General features: G+C 44.7%; 1 protein-coding gene across 1 annotated transcript in view; it reads right to left on the reverse strand.

Moving 5' to 3' along the window:
• Nucleotides 1–16,480, reverse strand: part of SCG3 (secretogranin III) — a 47,192-nt gene that overhangs the window by 26,188 nt on the left and 4,524 nt on the right. Inside the window, exons 3-8 of the mRNA XM_033167172.1 lie at nt 15,555–15,600; nt 15,237–15,452; nt 12,858–13,000; nt 11,876–12,037; nt 10,970–11,123; nt 7,112–7,228 (exon numbers count right to left, since the gene is read on the reverse strand). Coding sequence (XP_033023063.1) covers nt 7,112–7,228; nt 10,970–11,123; nt 11,876–12,037; nt 12,858–13,000; nt 15,237–15,452; nt 15,555–15,600 — 838 coding nt within the window. The remainder of the gene's footprint in view (nt 1–7,111; nt 7,229–10,969; nt 11,124–11,875; nt 12,038–12,857; nt 13,001–15,236; nt 15,453–15,554; nt 15,601–16,480) is intronic.

The raw sequence follows: 16,480 nt of genomic DNA on the forward strand, positions 1-16,480 counted from the left end.
CCTCGTAGAAAACACCACGGTACATTATGTCAACCAGATCACCTCACTCTTTATGCTGTTGACACTCTCAACAGACTCTGAAAGGTTCACGAGACGGGACTTGCCCTTGCAGAAGCCATGCTGGCTCTGCTTCAGCAAGGCTTGTTCTTCTACATGCTTGGTTATTTTAATCTTTAATGGTACTTCCCACCAGTTTTCCCACTGTCGAACAGCTCTTACTGTCGGAAAGTTCTTCCTGAAGTTTAGTCGGAATCTCCATTCTTGTAATTTGAAGCCATTGCTTTGAGCCCTACCTTCCGGAGCAGGAGAAAATAAGCTTGCTCCATCCTCCCTTTAGATACTTGAAGATGGCTATCATATCTCCTATAAGGGAATGTGGCTTCAAGCTGAAAACAGTTCCCCACCCCAACAATGAAGTGTTTCCAAGGCTCAAAACAGGAGCCATTGGGTATAGGGCCTGGGAGTGATCTACCATGGATGGTAAATGCTCCATCCTCAGAATCGTCTTCTGCTGCAGAAGCAAACAGGGTGCGCAGCATGCAGTGCCATTGCCAGTCATTGCTGTGGGGAAGCTTAATAATAAACATCATAGTAAAATTATCCTCAATATACAAGCCTTCCCTACACACGCCCAAAGCATTTCACAAATGCAGCATCCCTACAACTGCTGTGTGAGGGGGGTCAGTTGGGGGGCTGAAACTGAGAGACCGTGGCCCACAGTGCACAACATACCCAGAACACAGGTTCTGATCTGGATTGTGGAGATTTCCCAATACATAGCACGTGGCCTTAACCCACGCCCCTGTTTTTATCCACACCTAGTTTGCTGCCTGCACTGGTATTCTTAAAATAAATACCAGCAACCCCAGAACATGCTTGGCTTGACTTTCTCCTTGTCACTAAATAAGTTAGTAGACACCCATTGAATGAAACTGGATTCCCACCTGGAAGGCTACTGACAGATTGGGCAACAGAGAAACAGCACAGACTGTGATGGGCAGTCCTGACACCTTATAAATTTGCGCGCGCACAAGGCGGATGTGCCTGCTTTTGCACATGGATGCTAGCACTTAAGAGAACATGGCTCAGGGGGACAGAATGTGATTCCGGGACTAAAAGGTCAGCATAGGTTTCAGATTCAGAAGAATACAACTGCATACTATATAGCCTCAGTATCCTTTCGGTGAGCCTTGGATTTGCAGGCTAAGTCCTGCACAGCTCATAGTGAGACCTAATTCATCCACTGAATGATGCTTCAAGACTGTTCTCCCTGGAGAGAGATCTTGCAAGGATGACATAATGCTGGGCCTTCAAATCCCAGACCAGCTGCTACCGAGATGTGCTTTTAAACGTAACTGTCTCTGCAGATTGTCAAGCAAGGAGCTCGAGAAGCATGTGATACGGTCTACTAAATGATTTATTGCCTTTAATGCATAATTCAGGTTCATAGCTTCAGCCTAAAAGTGGAGAGGGGGGTGTTTTAATGCGCCTGTTCTAAAACTAGATAGTCTTGTTTAACTTCATAGATGTTGCTGGTTGTTGTTGCTGCTGCTGCTGGGCTTTGGTTGTTGTTTACAGCAGATTCCTTACATATAATCTCACAAGAGGTAAAAGTGGTGGCGCCTATGTTGATTTGCCCTTGTCCCTAGTCAATAAAAAGTGATGGGTGATACTCTGAACCCCTTGTAGGAGGCAGCAGCAAAGATCCATGCTGATTACAAAGTTGCCCCTGAAAGAGAAGAGCTTGATTGCATTGTCTCTGACATGTCTGTCTGTCTGTCTGTCTGTCTGTCTGTCTGTCTGTCTAGAGAGAACCAAGATGAAGGTACTGATTCTCAGCAGGTTGACCCTTAACCAAACGGGGCATCCTGTCAACCTCTAGTGCCCCCAATAATTCTAATCCCCCAGAATCTAGTTTGCTTTGGAAATACCCAGATCTAACCAACAGACTTACAGCCCATGACTGGAACGTGGCTTGATGACGACAGCCTTGCCTACTGTTTATTGGCCTCATGTGAATGGCTGGAATGTATCGTGAATGACCTTCATTATACATCCAAAACATTCTTCACCAGGTCCTTGGCTTATTGACATCTGATGCCCTTTTAAATGTGTTGTGGGAGGGGGGGATTATTGGTTTGTAGTTGTTCTTATTTTTATTATGTATTTTGTGGTTTTTATATTGTCCTTTCATGTTGTGAACTGCCCTGGGATTTATGGAAGAATGGCGGTATACAAACAAACAAACAAACAAACAAACAAACAAACAATAGAAATAAGGAAAGGACTGTTGCTTAGTGGTAGAACATCTGCTTTGCATGAAGAAGGTTCTAAGTTTGATTCCTGGCATCTTCAGTTAGGACTACGAGAGACGTCTTCCTGAAGCCCTGGAGAGCTGCTCTCAGTCAGTGTTTGCTAATCCTGATCTAGATGGACCAGTCTTTGGTGGAGCCATAAGCAGCTGCCACCTCTAGTGACCTCCATCACTGCTTATCCCAAGTGATCCCCAGCACTGAGGTCATTGCCTTTCCCGGCAGATTTCTCACTTTCCAGGACTCCTGGCCTACTTCAACCAACCTCCACCTTAGTATAGCAGAAAAGGGAAGTGATCTCAGAGTTGCATCATCCTCTGTGGTATTTTCCAGTATCAAAAAATGCAGAATTTGATACAAGTGATTCCCCTGGCTGTTAATCCTGCTCCGATATGGATTTTGACAAATAAGCCACTTTTTGTGGTTTACTTTTCAAGCCAGTGCTTCTTCAACATTATTCTCTAGGTATTGTGTGGGGCTTCGCTTCACCCCCACAGCAACAGCTCTCTGCCCAGCAGCAGTCCATGCTCCCAAGGAAAGGCACACATCAGACCTTTTCACAAATCACAGCAGCTCTAGCAACAAAGCACTTTGTTCCTCCCCCACTATACCAAGCTCATATTCTCATGGTTTCTTAAGCCTCTTGAGAAGAATATCAGATCAGCATTTTGAAGGTAAAAAATAGAGTCACTTTTCAACTGCGCTGCTAAAAATAGCCCAGCGGTGAAACAACTTGAAGCGTTTGAGAGAGTGTTTTCCTTCCACTACAGTTGACTGCTTCGAGAGCAAACAACACTGCCCTGAGCATCATAAACTAGCAGAGCAGAGCGGAGCCACAGCTGTGGCTAGGTTTTTCTTGGGGCTGGCTCATACATGCATGTTCATCATGCGCAGTTTGGGGAGGCTCCTGGAGGCACATTGTGTCCTTGGTGCTAAGAGAGCCTTCTACCAATTCCCGTTGCTAAGGCAGCCATGTCCCTTCCTGGATGGAGATAGCTGACCACACTTCTCCATGTGCTGGTAACCTCATGGGTTTGATTACTGCAATGCGCTCTTTGTGGGGCTACCCTTGAGGCTGGTCTGGAGGCTTGTAGCTGGTTGCATGTTGGGACAAACTACCACCAGCATCGCTTGTGGGATTTGCACTGGCTGCCAATTGGTTGCTGGGAGAGAGAGCTTCTTTTGCAAGTTCCCAAGATATTAGAAGTCAACTCCACACTCAGAGTAGGTCTTTCATCATAAATACACCTGTTCTGTAGAATAGCATTCCTGCCAAGACGTTTTAATTCCAACAAGCTTTCCCAGCTGGGTGACATGTTCTCTGCCATCTGTGTCTATATCAGGGGTCCCCAAACTTACCCGGCCTCGGGCTGGTTCCTTCAGCACCAATTGCGCAGTGGGCTGGAGGGTGGGGGAGCGCGTGCCCATACGCGCACACACTCAACTTTTCCGGTGCACTTCCGGGTCAGCGTGGCACCGGAAATAGCTTGTGCGCGTGTGCACGGGCCTCCACAGACCCGAAAGCTATTTCCGTTGCCGCACCGACCTGGAGATGGGCAACCGCACTGCGCTGCACCGGTAAGAGCGGGCAGCGGGGGTCTTCAGAGGCCGCCCAATTGGCTTGCGCAGGCCACATTTGGCCCGTGGGCCTTAGTTTGGAGATGTCTGGTCTATATTATATTGTATTTTCTGCTGTTGTTCTGTTTTCTTTGCTGTTATTTGTGTTGTTTTTAACCGTTCTCTTGTACATTGCCTTGAGAAACTTGTGTGGAATGCAATTTATAAAAGGAATCATGATAATCATCCGACTACTCTAACAGTTAGGAATGACTTGTATGCGTGAATGGAATACTGCAGGTCAAGCAACAGATAGAACTCTCACACATATTCCAACATCGTACTTCTCAATGGACTTGGTTCATACATTCCTCCACCACCAGCCATCTAGTTCAAAGTAACTTGGGCTGAGCCAAAATGGCGCGTGTGCATTCTGAAAACTTTGCTCCTGCAAAACGCACACCTTCCCCTTTCATCAATAGTTTAGGAGGCCTGTGAAAGACTGGAGGGACATGATAACATGTTTGGTTGGCATGCATACCTTTGGTATGACAAGGTTAAAATCCACAGAACTTTTAAGTCCCATATAGTTAGAAAATCCCTTTATCAGGTTTGGACTAGATACAAAGACCTGCTTGAGAGAAAGACTCCTAGATGGATCTCTCCAGTGGAGGCCAAGGCATATAAGAGACCGAATATGTCTGCAAACTGGCTAAGATATATGGACATATTGCAGCAGGAAGGGGACTCGTTTAAGCTAAAAAGCTACGATCAAGTAAAAAGTCAGGTCCCCGACTGGCTGCATTATCACCAGGTTTATGAAATATTTAAAATGGACAAAAAAGTTGGTTTTCAAGTAGAAAAATCAAAACTGGAAACAGAACTGATAGAATCAAACTTTAAAAACCTTTCCAAAATGTATAATCTTTTGCTAGAGTGGCATACAAAAGATGAATTGGTTAAATCGTCAATGATAGATTGGGCAAAAGATGTAGGACATAATATCATGATGGATGACTGGGAAAGATTGTGGCAGAAAGGTATCAAATTTACTGCTTGTCATGGTTTAAGAGAAAACATAATGAAAATGGTTTATAGATGGTATTTGACACCAGTTAAGATTGCTAAGATGAATACCAAAATGTCAGATGTATGTTGGAAATGTAAACATGCGAAAGGTACCTTTTTTCATATGTGGTGGTTGTGCCCAGCGGTAAGTGTTTTCTGGGATAAGATTTATAATGAGCTCAAGAAGGTAATGAAAGTTACCTTTTGTAAGAAACCAGAGGCATTTCTTCTGAGCATAACCAATGAAGAGATACCCAGTCAGGATAGAGTGTTTTTCATGTATGCCACAACAGCAGCTAGAATTCTATTGGCAAGAACATGGAAAGGTGAAGAGATACCAACGGTGGAGGAATGGCAGATGAAGATGATGGAATACATGGAACTCGCAGAACTGACCGCCAGAGTCCGGGACCAGAGGGAGGGGAAGGTGTCACAGGAGTGGAAAAAATTTAAAGACTATTTAGTTAAATCAGTTAAACTGAATATTTGAGCAGATTTAGTCAGAATATCGGCTTTGGTAGATATGTGTTAGATATAAATGGTAAGAGGAATTTTTGTTATGTGAAAGATGTATGTGTCAAAATATGTTAAGATAGGTCGCCAAGATAAGTTACATAGTCATAAAGATATTTGATTAAGTAAAAGCTAAGCATATTAAAATTTGGGCAAATGTTAATCGAACAATATATAAAGCTACCTTGAAGAAGTATTTGTTTTTTGAAGACAGGGGAGGGAACGGGGGAAGTCCCCAAACAGAGAAGTTAGAAACAAGAAATGTATAAAGATAGATAGTGGATAAGGTTTGTATATGTTCTTTTCATGTTTTTATTGTTGTTATTGTTTTATGTTGATCATGGTTATTGTTTATTATGTTTTGTGTTGATGTTGTATTTTGTTTTCTCTTTGTCTTATTGGAAAATAATAAAATCTTATAAAAAAAAAAAGAAAGAAAGAAAGACTGGGGCAGATGTTTGTGTACTTCAAGTGAGAGCACGAAACATGGCCGTCACTCTGATTTGGATTCATGATGGCCAAATTGATTGGCCATAGGATGCTGGCTGTGTGATCCCTGATTGGTTGGATCTTACTGTAGCCAAAGAGGTGACAAAGCAGCTGAAGAAAGGCAGGGAACAGGAATGGCACAAAAAGATGAGGTTTAGTCTGAATCCCATCCATGTCTGCTCAGAATCGGCTCTTGTTGATTTCAAGGAAATATACTCCCACGAGATTGCAGTCTAAACCCTTGCAATTTTTTACCATTTGGAGGAAGCCTTCTAACGGCACAACATGCTACTGTTTCTCCCTGATGCATCATGTGTCAGGGTATCTGTTCAAGTGTTTGGAATCTGCTGGGTACTTGCAAAGTGGCTTTCTACCCACTGGTGGAGGAACAAGGGGGCGGGCGGGGGAGCACACTGCCCCTGGCACCATTGGGGGGGGTACCATCACGGCCACCCCCGGGCGTGCACCGCACACCCCCCACCGCGCCGGGTGCCACACCTCCGTGGCTAGCGCACTACGCTTCCAGGATGCATGCCACACCCCCGGGACGCATGCCACGCCCCCATGGGCGACGTGCTACACCCCCAGGATGCATGTCACACCCCCGGGATGTGTGCCACGCCTCCAGGATGCATGCCAGCCATGCCCCTGCCTGCTCTCCACCCCTGGTGCCAGAGCATGCAGCTTCGCCACTGTTTCTACCCACCCAAACATTCTGAGCTGCCAAAAGGGTTGCAATCCAATGAGCCCACTGAAGCGTGTGGAAACATTGCCGTATATGCAGCGACAGCAGGAATTTCATTCCACCCTGTCCCCGCCATGCAGCGCTGCCTCTCTACGAACAGTGCAAAAAAGAGAGTTTCTCATTAAGATGCAAACAAAATCAAATACCTCCCCACCCCTAAGTAAAAGGCCACTGAAATGAACAGCCTTATAGCAGCTTATGGTCAACATCTGTTCAGGTCCAGTCTTATTCCGGTTGAAATCGCTTCACACCATGACCAAGAACAGAGAAACCCGGCACCTCAACACTGTTTACAACAAATTGCCATGAAAAGGTCAATGATTTTACACGAACCAGCCCTGATGATGAGCAAATGATAGTATAATCACCAGTATTCCCGGCACAAAGGGAGCAACATTGTTACAAGGAGTTAGGAATGTGTTCTTACCTAGGTAGGAAACACCTTCTTCTGGTGTGATTGTCCCATATTTCACCATCATCTTCACAAAGTCTATCAAAGTCTTCATGATCGTTATGAGAGTTTCTTTTTCTTTGGCTTCTTTCTCTGTGTTGATGAGCAAAGCAGCCGTGTAAACATGTGCACAGGTTGTGGTAAGTAAGGGCATGATTCCCCCCCCCCCAACTTCAACTTTCAACAAGGAATCCTCTTAATTTTTTAGTCATGCATACCCATCTCACCATTTTTCTCTTGGGGTAAATATGGTTTAAGGGAGGAGATCTTCCTCTGCCTTTAGTTTGTTGCTTCCCTTTGCAGATGGCATTTTAATAAATGCACCTTCTGAAATAGGAATACCCTCTTCTACAAAGGAGCTCTATCCCCCTTTACCTCTGGTCTCCCTTTGCTCTGTCTTCCTCTCCAGGAGACAACAGTATTAAATCTGTTGCTGCAGCCCACTTTAGATCAGAATACAACCACACTTTAGACCCCAACCCACCGGCAGAAGATGAGTATTCCAAGATATCTAGGTCCCAGCTCTGTATGTCTTTAAGGTTGTGGTCATATACATGCTCACTTGTGAGTATGTTCGATTCAAAAGAATGGGGCTTACACCTGAATGTACACAAGTCCCAGTCAGTTCAATGGAACCTGCTCTCAGGCAAATGTAATCTCTGTAGGCTAACAAGCCTCATATATAACCAAGATGCTCAAGACTAATGAATGCATGAAGGGGTTAATGCCATATTAGTATTGTTTTATTATTTACTAAATTTCTATTGCACCCTTTATCCGTAGATCTCAGGGCAGTTCGCAGCATAAAAATACAAGAAATAAACACAAAATACATAATAATAGTGTTTGTGAACTCTGCTGCTGTTCCACACTCCAAGCACATGGCTTCTTTCTACTATCCATCCTTGTGTTCTGATACAAACAATTTAGGAACTTTCACCACTTTGGAACTAACCCGTGTTTCCTGATTGTTGTATGCAAAAGCACAGGAATCTGACCTTTGAAGGGTTTGTAAGTAAACCATTTTCAACTTACCAAACTGTCTTTTTCTGTGCTAGGGGAAGTGGGGAACTTTGGAAGGAACTTGGAAGGCCGTATTTTAAAGGTCTAACAACCTGTATTTCCAGGCTTTACTCTGCTGCATATTTTGTGATTTCAAATCTCTGCTGGGGTTCTCTCACCAAAGGGTACTCGCCCCCAAATGGGGATATTAGCATCCAGGGAATTGTCTTTTTATGCCTATTTTCCTTTCTCTTCCAGCAACCTCTAAGATGTACTCTGCAGCCACTGTAAGACTGCAACCTCCCACACATTTACAATGGAGTAAGCCATAGGGTTGCACTTTATAGACCAGAAGGACTAGAATCACAAAGGAGGTCTGGGAGCCAAACAGTAGCTTGTCATAAAACCTGTAACATAGCAGTCACACTTTCCTCTTTTACCTTTCTTCTTTCCTTCTCACAATCTTCCTTCCTTCCTTCCTTCCTTCCTTCCTTCCTTCCTTCCTTCCTTCCTTTCTCCGAGGAGCTCAAGGCGGTGTACATCATTCTCCCCCTCCTTCTTTAACCCCCATAACAACCCTGCCAGGTCAGTTAAGGCTGAGAGACAGTGACCGGCCCAAGGAGACCCTCGTGAACAAGTGGGATTTGAACCCTGCTCTCCCAGGTCCTATTCCAGCCTTCTAAGCACTATACCACACAGGCTGTCTCTGACTTTCCATATCTCTGCTGCTCTCTGTGCAACAGACTGATCATCCATCCCTAATATACATACACAAAAGGGATGGATGAATCTTTTGTTGGTCTATGTCAGTTTTTCACATAGTTCATAAGTCTGCTCCATCCATTTCTGTAGCTTACTGTAATCCTTTTAATTTACTTTTAAAAAGTGCATTTTTTGGTACATGTTTCCCCATAAAATAACATGTCGTATGCATTCCAGCATTTAAAATTATGACTTCTAATACATATTCTCTCTCTCTCTCTCTCTCTCTCTCTCTCTATCTCTATCTCTCTATCTCTCTATCTCTCTATCTCTCTATCTCTCAATCTCTCTCTGTCTTTTAGCCAATAACTGTTTTGCAAAATTTAGAGAAGTGCAAAAACTGAAGGGTAGCTGCTTTCCGGCCCAGTGATTATTCCAGGAAGTGCAAATCAGTCCAGCTTGATTAAAAATGCAGACTGAACAAAGTCCTATGACATATACATTTGCATTAGCAGCATGAAATTTGCCTTCCCTGGCAGGGACAGCTATACAGGAAGACACCTGCGTGCAATATGACTGAAGGGCACGTTAATACAGAGCTGAGTAGCCTGTCGTCAAGTAGCGAGAGGTGGGGGAAACCACTCAGCCTTGGCAGGAGACCTCGCTAGAAGAGCTTCAGAGCTGCCACAGCCACTTGTTTCAAAGAGAGAGAGAAAAGGCACCGCTTCCCATTTCTGCACACGATTGCAATTCCAGGAGCCTCTTCTGCATCCTGGCTTGATGCGGGCTGACGGGACAAAAGCAAGAGAGCTGTGCAGATGGGAAGGAGGAGCGGTGATGTACGGGTGACAATGACCTCCCTGCTGAATTATGCAAAGGTTCGTCAGGGCCAGGGAAAGTGCTGCTCTTCTAGGTTGGCTGCTGGAGGCACATTGGCCCAGGGATAAAGAAGAGGTGGCTGATTCTGTTGCATAATCTTAACGATGATATGCTGGAACATCAACGGCTGCGGAGATTGTGAGGGCAGGGCTGCGAGTGCAGGAGGGCAAACATCAATGTCACTTGCACACCGTCCCCTCAATGGGCTCATATGGACAGTTTGCCAGGTTTGGAACAGCTGGGGTAGCCTAGAAGTGATATTCAATGGTGCTAGAACACTAATATTCAAAACTTTGTACAGCTATTTCCACTAATAAAAACAGCATCCTTGAGCGTTATCTTCATGAATACATGCATTTTAATGCAGATTTTATCCTGGCACATGCAATTTGGTAACGTATTAGTTGGCTGGAGAACTGCATTGCAAAATTCAGAGAACTGTGAATTTCAAAGGGTGGGTGTGCTTTTATCCATGTATTCTTTTGCATAATGGTAAAGGTAAAGCGACCCCTGACCATTAGGTCCAGTCATGTCTGACTCTGGGGTTGCGGCGCTCATTTCGCGTTATTGGCCGAGGGAGCCAGTGTACAGCTTCTGGGTCAGGTGGCCAGCATAACAAAGCCACTTCTGGCGAACCAGAGCAGCGCATGGAAACACTGTTTACCTTCCCGCTGGAGTGGTACCTGTTTATCTACTTGCACTTTGAAGTCCTTTCAAACTGCTAGGTGGGCAGGAGCTGGGACCGAGCAACAGGAGCTCACCCCGTCGTGGGGATTTGAACCGCTGACCTTCTGATCTAGGCTCTGTGGTTTAACCCACAGCGCCACCCATGTCCCATTCTTTTGGGTAGGTTCTTTTGAGTAGGTCCTATACTTTTGGGTAGGTTCAGCTGTAAATGTAAATGGAATTGAAATTCTCCCCCATCTATAGCCAGTGCAAGGCATTTTGCTGCTGGAAACACAGCCCTAATGCAGGGTAAGGGTGCCATCACTTAAAAAGTCTTGCCGCACCATTCAGACATGAGTCCCCACATTCATCGCTTCCCCTCTGCCCCATGTGCTGCCTGAATCAGGGGACTTGTTTCACCTCATTACACGGCTTTGCAAGCCTTGGAAATGTTATTGCCCTGATGGGTCTCTACCATCCTTTTTTATTAACCCCCCCCCCCACACACATTCACATCAGCGTATAGGTAGTTGGTGTTCCAGAAAACCAAATGTCAGAAAATATTTCAACCTGTATGAGACTCACCTGTGTTGAGGCTCTTCAGTAGCTCATAAAAGTTAGGGAAATACTGGAGATCTTCAAAATTATCCTCAGGAGGCAGTTCGTTTCTTCTTTCCAAGATGTTGGAGGAAGTCCACGTGTTATCCAATGTGTCGTCTTGATCAGTATTTTTCGTAGCCTCCTTGTAAGACATTAACAACAGAAGTGTGTAAATATGGGTGCCCAGTGGTGGCTGGTGCCCATTGGGACTGATAGGGTGGAAGGCAGGGAGGCCAACAGTAGGGGGAGCCAGAGCAAAGAACAGGCAAAGCCAACTCATTCTAATTTTGTCCCCATCCTTCCTCCCTCCTTCCTGCTGAGTTTTATCAGGGCACCACTAAGGAGGAGGAAACTGACAGCCAGGACCACCCTCTGGACTGGTTGCAAGTAAGAAGGAAAGCACACCTGGCTGTCAGGAGAACCTTCTCCTTAGCAGGTTCCTAATATTCCTCTTAATTCCAAAGGCTGGGGACAAACTCCAGGGATCCACCCTCACTTTCAGGCACAACTTGCGAGTGCTCAGAGGCACCTGGCTGGCCACTGTATTAAGCAGAAGGCTGGACTAGAGGGACAAAACTGGAAGGTTTTTAGATTCCTACAGATCTATATATTGCCAATGGCTGTCTTAATGGTAATAGCACCTATTTAAGTTGCTCAGTATAGAACAGGCTTCCTCAAACTCGGCCCTCTGGATTTTTTTGGCCTACAACTCCCATGATCCCTAACTAGTAGGACCAGTGGTCAGGGATGATGGGAATTCTAGTCTTAAAACATCTGGAGGGCCGAGTTTGAGGAAGCCTGGTCTAGAAGTCACATTTTCCTCAAAGTAAAGAGCAGTGAGTGGGCCTATTTGTGCTTTCCAGGAAGTGGGATGAACCTGATAGGCATTACCATGTTTTCCTCCTGTTTTTCATTGGGATTACTCTCTGCTCTGGTTGGAATGTCACCAAGATCTTCAGATGCCTTTTCGCGATCGTTTGCTTCATTGGCAATGAGCTGCTGCAAGACTTCAGCCACCTCATCCTCCAGCGTGTAGGCCTGGCTTTCTGTGATCTGGGAAAGAAAAGGAGAGTAGGAGCTGAATTATCCATCTCCCTTCAGGTCTGCAAATTGTTTCACGCAGGGACTTCTGAAGAACAAATTAGGGAGACTGGAACATCCATTTCAAATTGAATTTGCAGGTTTCCCTTGGAAATCAATAGTGTATAGCTTGATGCAGCTGATAGTTTAATTGTGCAGTTTGAAGCACTACCATTGGCTTAAGAGGATGCTGAACATCTGCCACAAGAATTCGTAAGGACCGTCAGAGCTTCAGGAGGTGGAAAAAACCAGCCTGCCACCTCTCTGAATAAAGTCCTTTGGCATCATATTTCAACAATGATAAGCAAATCAAATCAATTTAGACTTCAGCTCAGCTGGTTTAAATAGCCTGGTTTTATTGAAGTCAATAGTGCTATGCCTTATATCCAGTAATATTTGCCCTGCAGATTATTCTTTTTTATAAATGTTGCAAGTCACTCTGTAATCTGCAGCCTTGGTTGGGGGTTGGACCTTTATAGGGACTGTTTCTCACATTCTTGTGTCCCCCCCCTCTCCTTTTGGGCTTATTTGCCCATTATAAAACCTTTCAAGAACTTGGCATCTTGCATTGCATGGCTAAGCTTCAAATAGCCAGTTTTACTGCAGGGTGAGATTGATGCAAATTGAAACCAGTGCTCAGAGCCCAAGCTCTGCTTCAAAAGAACATCCATTTGTTTCAGGATCAAACTATTCATTCAGTGCTTTTTTTTAAAAAAATAGCAACTTAGACTAAAATAAGAAAGGGGGAGAACCAGGCATAATAACATAAATGAACTGGTGCCCAGAAACTTACGAGTCCCAGATTTAGAAGCTTGGAAACGATCTTGTCAAAGACTCCTCTGTCATTTTCCTCATATATCCTCATGGCAATCTTCTGAACGATGTCTTCAGCTGTTAATGGTGTACCATCAAGTTGGTGGAGTCCATCTGGATCATCTGAAAGTATCACAGGTTGACCAAGTGATGCTCTACTCTACTACGTTTGATGAGTTTATCTTTTGCATGGGTAAAAACATTAGGTGAAACTGGGCTAAGTTATTCTAGATACTTTCCGGTATGAGAAAATGACTGATGGTGAGCGAAATACCGCAGTGTTGGTGGCCTGTTCTGACCCCCACCATTTGTCAACTTTGCAAATACAGGGGACTGTTAGATGCTCATGTCTGGCGCAGTCAAATTAATGGTGTGGGTGCAGAAAATCTCATGCCACCATCTATCAACATGGCTTTGTGCTTTCTGGTTGATGAAGTCCATCCATCAACTGAAAAAAAGTCTTAAGAAATAAGGGCTTTTTAGCTGTCAAAACAAACACCCACACAAAGTCTAAGGGGACATGGAAGAAAAGTATATAAGCATGAATGATGTCAAGAGATTTATTGTCTCTCCAATAATTAGAACTGTAGGGTTACTCAATTAATTCTATTTGCAGTCAGCTGGGAAGGTGAAGAAAATGGATTCAGTTCACATTTAAATTACATTTACCAAATTTGCGCTTTCCAAAACTATGCGAACACACCTCATTTGCATGCAATGAGGTGCCGCAAAGCATTGTGGGGGAATGCAAAACGCTCACTGTAATTTGAAGGGGTGTGGGCGGATGTGGGGGGGGGGACAAAGAAAAATCTACACCGGGTACCACTTGGGCTTGCTACGCCTCTGGTTATTTGAATAGCTACACAACCATCCAGAGAAATGAGATTGCTTTTTTATCATATATGCTATTTTGTGTTGTCAACATTGTCTTAATATATTGGCAAAACATAATGGCAAATTCACAGTATGCAATAAGACAAGGGGAGTGTTTATGGAATAATGAAGAGACCTGTTTTGTGCCATCTATATTTCCACTAGCATATGAAGATTACTTTGCCTTTGGAAGCCATCCATGATGACAGGCTGGGATCTGGCAATGACTGGGATGTTATTCCTGCACCAAACTGTGCTTGCAGACTTGCCTGGCTTCTGGGGTGCGAATTTGCAACAGCCAAGACCAAGGCTTCTTAAAGTTTGCTTGGACTGAACTTCCCCAATTTTACTTCAAGTGATGATCTGACACACCCCCCCCCAATGACACGAGTCCCAAAGGATAGAAGGCTAAACCATGAATGGATGAACCGCTTTGGTCACATCAATATGATTCTAGGGTTTTCTCATAGGCTGTTTCTGCGTGATATATTTTGATGTGTTTTGCATTGTTTATGGCGTTACGAATTGTTATCCTCTCCCACATGAAAACATATTATACGTGGCATCCTGCAAATGACTCTCTGTCTACGCAGTAGTAAGGTCAGGTATCCCTGGGCATTTTCATGGGCTGAGTGCCCCAATTTATTTATTTGCTTTATATATGTTTTTCCTGCCATATCATAAAATATCAGGGTGGTGCACAATGTTAAAACGTAAAAATAATCTTTCTTTCTTTCTTTCTTTCTTTCTTTCTTTCTTTCTTTCTTTCTTTCTTTCTTTCTTTCTTTCTTTCTTTCTTTCTTTCCACACACACACACACACAGAGAGAGAGAGAGAGAGAGAGAGAGAGATAACCATTCAGGTGACTGGCTAATCAAAAAAATAAAAATTAATCAGCTGCAAAGTCCTGTCGGCATAAAAAAGTCTTCAGGCTGAAAGTGAGGGTGCCTGCTGCATCTCTGCAGTTAACAGTGTTCCACTGCAGAGTGGTAACACTAAGGGGTCCAATACATAATATGGCAAAATTTTCTGGTTTAGGATTCTGGGGATCTCTAGCTCTGCCAGGCTCTGCTAGCATTAAGTCCTCAACTCCAGTTTAGCGAAAGACACACAGGCAAAGCTGGTCAAGGCCTGTTTAAGTCCCCCAAAGGAAGCAGGCTTAGAGTGGGGAGACTTAGGCTGGATCCTAAGCCTCTTCGGCTTGGTCATGTGATCTGGCAACCCAGTGTGAGACACTATTTTAAAGGCTTGTTTCCTTTCTGCCAGGCTTGCTTTGCATCACCTTCTCGAGCACTGGATTGCTCCCTAAATGCTCAACTTCCAGTCAGAGGGCTGTGTGCAAATAGTATTGAAAATGGCATTGCATATGACTGCCCCAACAGCATCACGAACACAAAGAAGCATGAATGAAATGGATGCCTGGAGAGGCCCTATATGCAATATACACTCAAAACACAAGCTTGGTGTATGAAGACTAATGAATTACCTTGGTATCTATAGTCCGGGCTGCTTTTAGTGGAGTCATAATCATCAACCAGCCTCCGGCTCTTGGTGGAATCTGTATCCTCAAGGGCAAGCTGTTGGTCATACAGGGAGTTTCTGATTGATTGCCTTTCCTTTTCCTTCCTCTCTTTTTCTGCTGCCAATTTGAGCAGGTTCAGGTCATCAGCAAATGAGTAATTTCTGAATTCCGGCTTGTTGTCTGGAAGATGCACAGCACAGGTGCCCAATAAACCATCTCATACCTCTGAAAAATCAGCAGCATGAGTGTGTAAGGAATAAGGGGAAGAAGCACAAGACTTACCTGTAGAGGCTGGCTTTTTCATTTTATCCGTCTCTGCCTCAGCAATCTGTTTTGGGGAGAAAGATCGTTTATGAGTATATGAACACACCGCCTCTGAATTGTGTGTAAGCTCTTTTCCTCCAATCTATTTCTTTTAACCTATCGGAACATGCAAAGCTGACTGGCGCTGGGTCCATTGAGCTTAGCACTGGCTGGCAGTGGCTCTCCAAAGTCTCAGGCTGGCGGCATTCCCAGCCTTACCTGGAGATGCCAGGGATTGAACCTGAGACCTTCTGCATGCAAAGCAGATGCTTTCCCATTGAGCCACAGCCCTTCCACTTCCCACCACAGCGTCTTTTGTTCTTTTTCCAGGAGGTGATGGAAGCATTTCCCTAAATAAAAGATTCTGGACTAGGCCATTTTGTGGGCCAATTTGTGCTCTTTTCATGGAGAATTTCCTTTCTGTCTTTCTTTTGCGTGGACAGGCGAATTCCCCCTGCTGCTTCCCAGGTAAGCTACACCCTCTATTGTGTGGGCTGGGTAGTCCTTCCCCTTACCTGGCCAATCCCTTGGCAACGCCTCCGCCAGGCGGGATTGGACAGTTAACTGGGGTAGGCAGAGACCCCAGGTATCCCTTCTGGGGGAAGGGTGCAGCCAGCCAAATCACCAGGTATCGCCCAGGAATTCAGGAAGCTGTGCGCGACCACGCAAACGTCGCCCCCCATTTGATGTGGGGAGCAGTCATTGTGGGAAGCTGCTCTTTTTTGAAAATTGACTTGGAATGGGGTGGGGTGGGGGGCATTCAAAGCTGCAACCCTCTGCACACTTTCCTGGGAGTAAATCTCATGGAATACAGTGGGATGTCCTTCTGAATAAACATATGTCAAATGGCAAATTCTTACTGACTGCTGCCATAGTCCGTCCACCCCCCCCCCCGATGTTTTGAC

Source organism: Lacerta agilis, chromosome 13 (assembly GCF_009819535.1).
Source record: "Lacerta agilis isolate rLacAgi1 chromosome 13, rLacAgi1.pri, whole genome shotgun sequence".
Taxonomy (NCBI): domain Eukaryota; kingdom Metazoa; phylum Chordata; class Lepidosauria; order Squamata; family Lacertidae; genus Lacerta; species Lacerta agilis.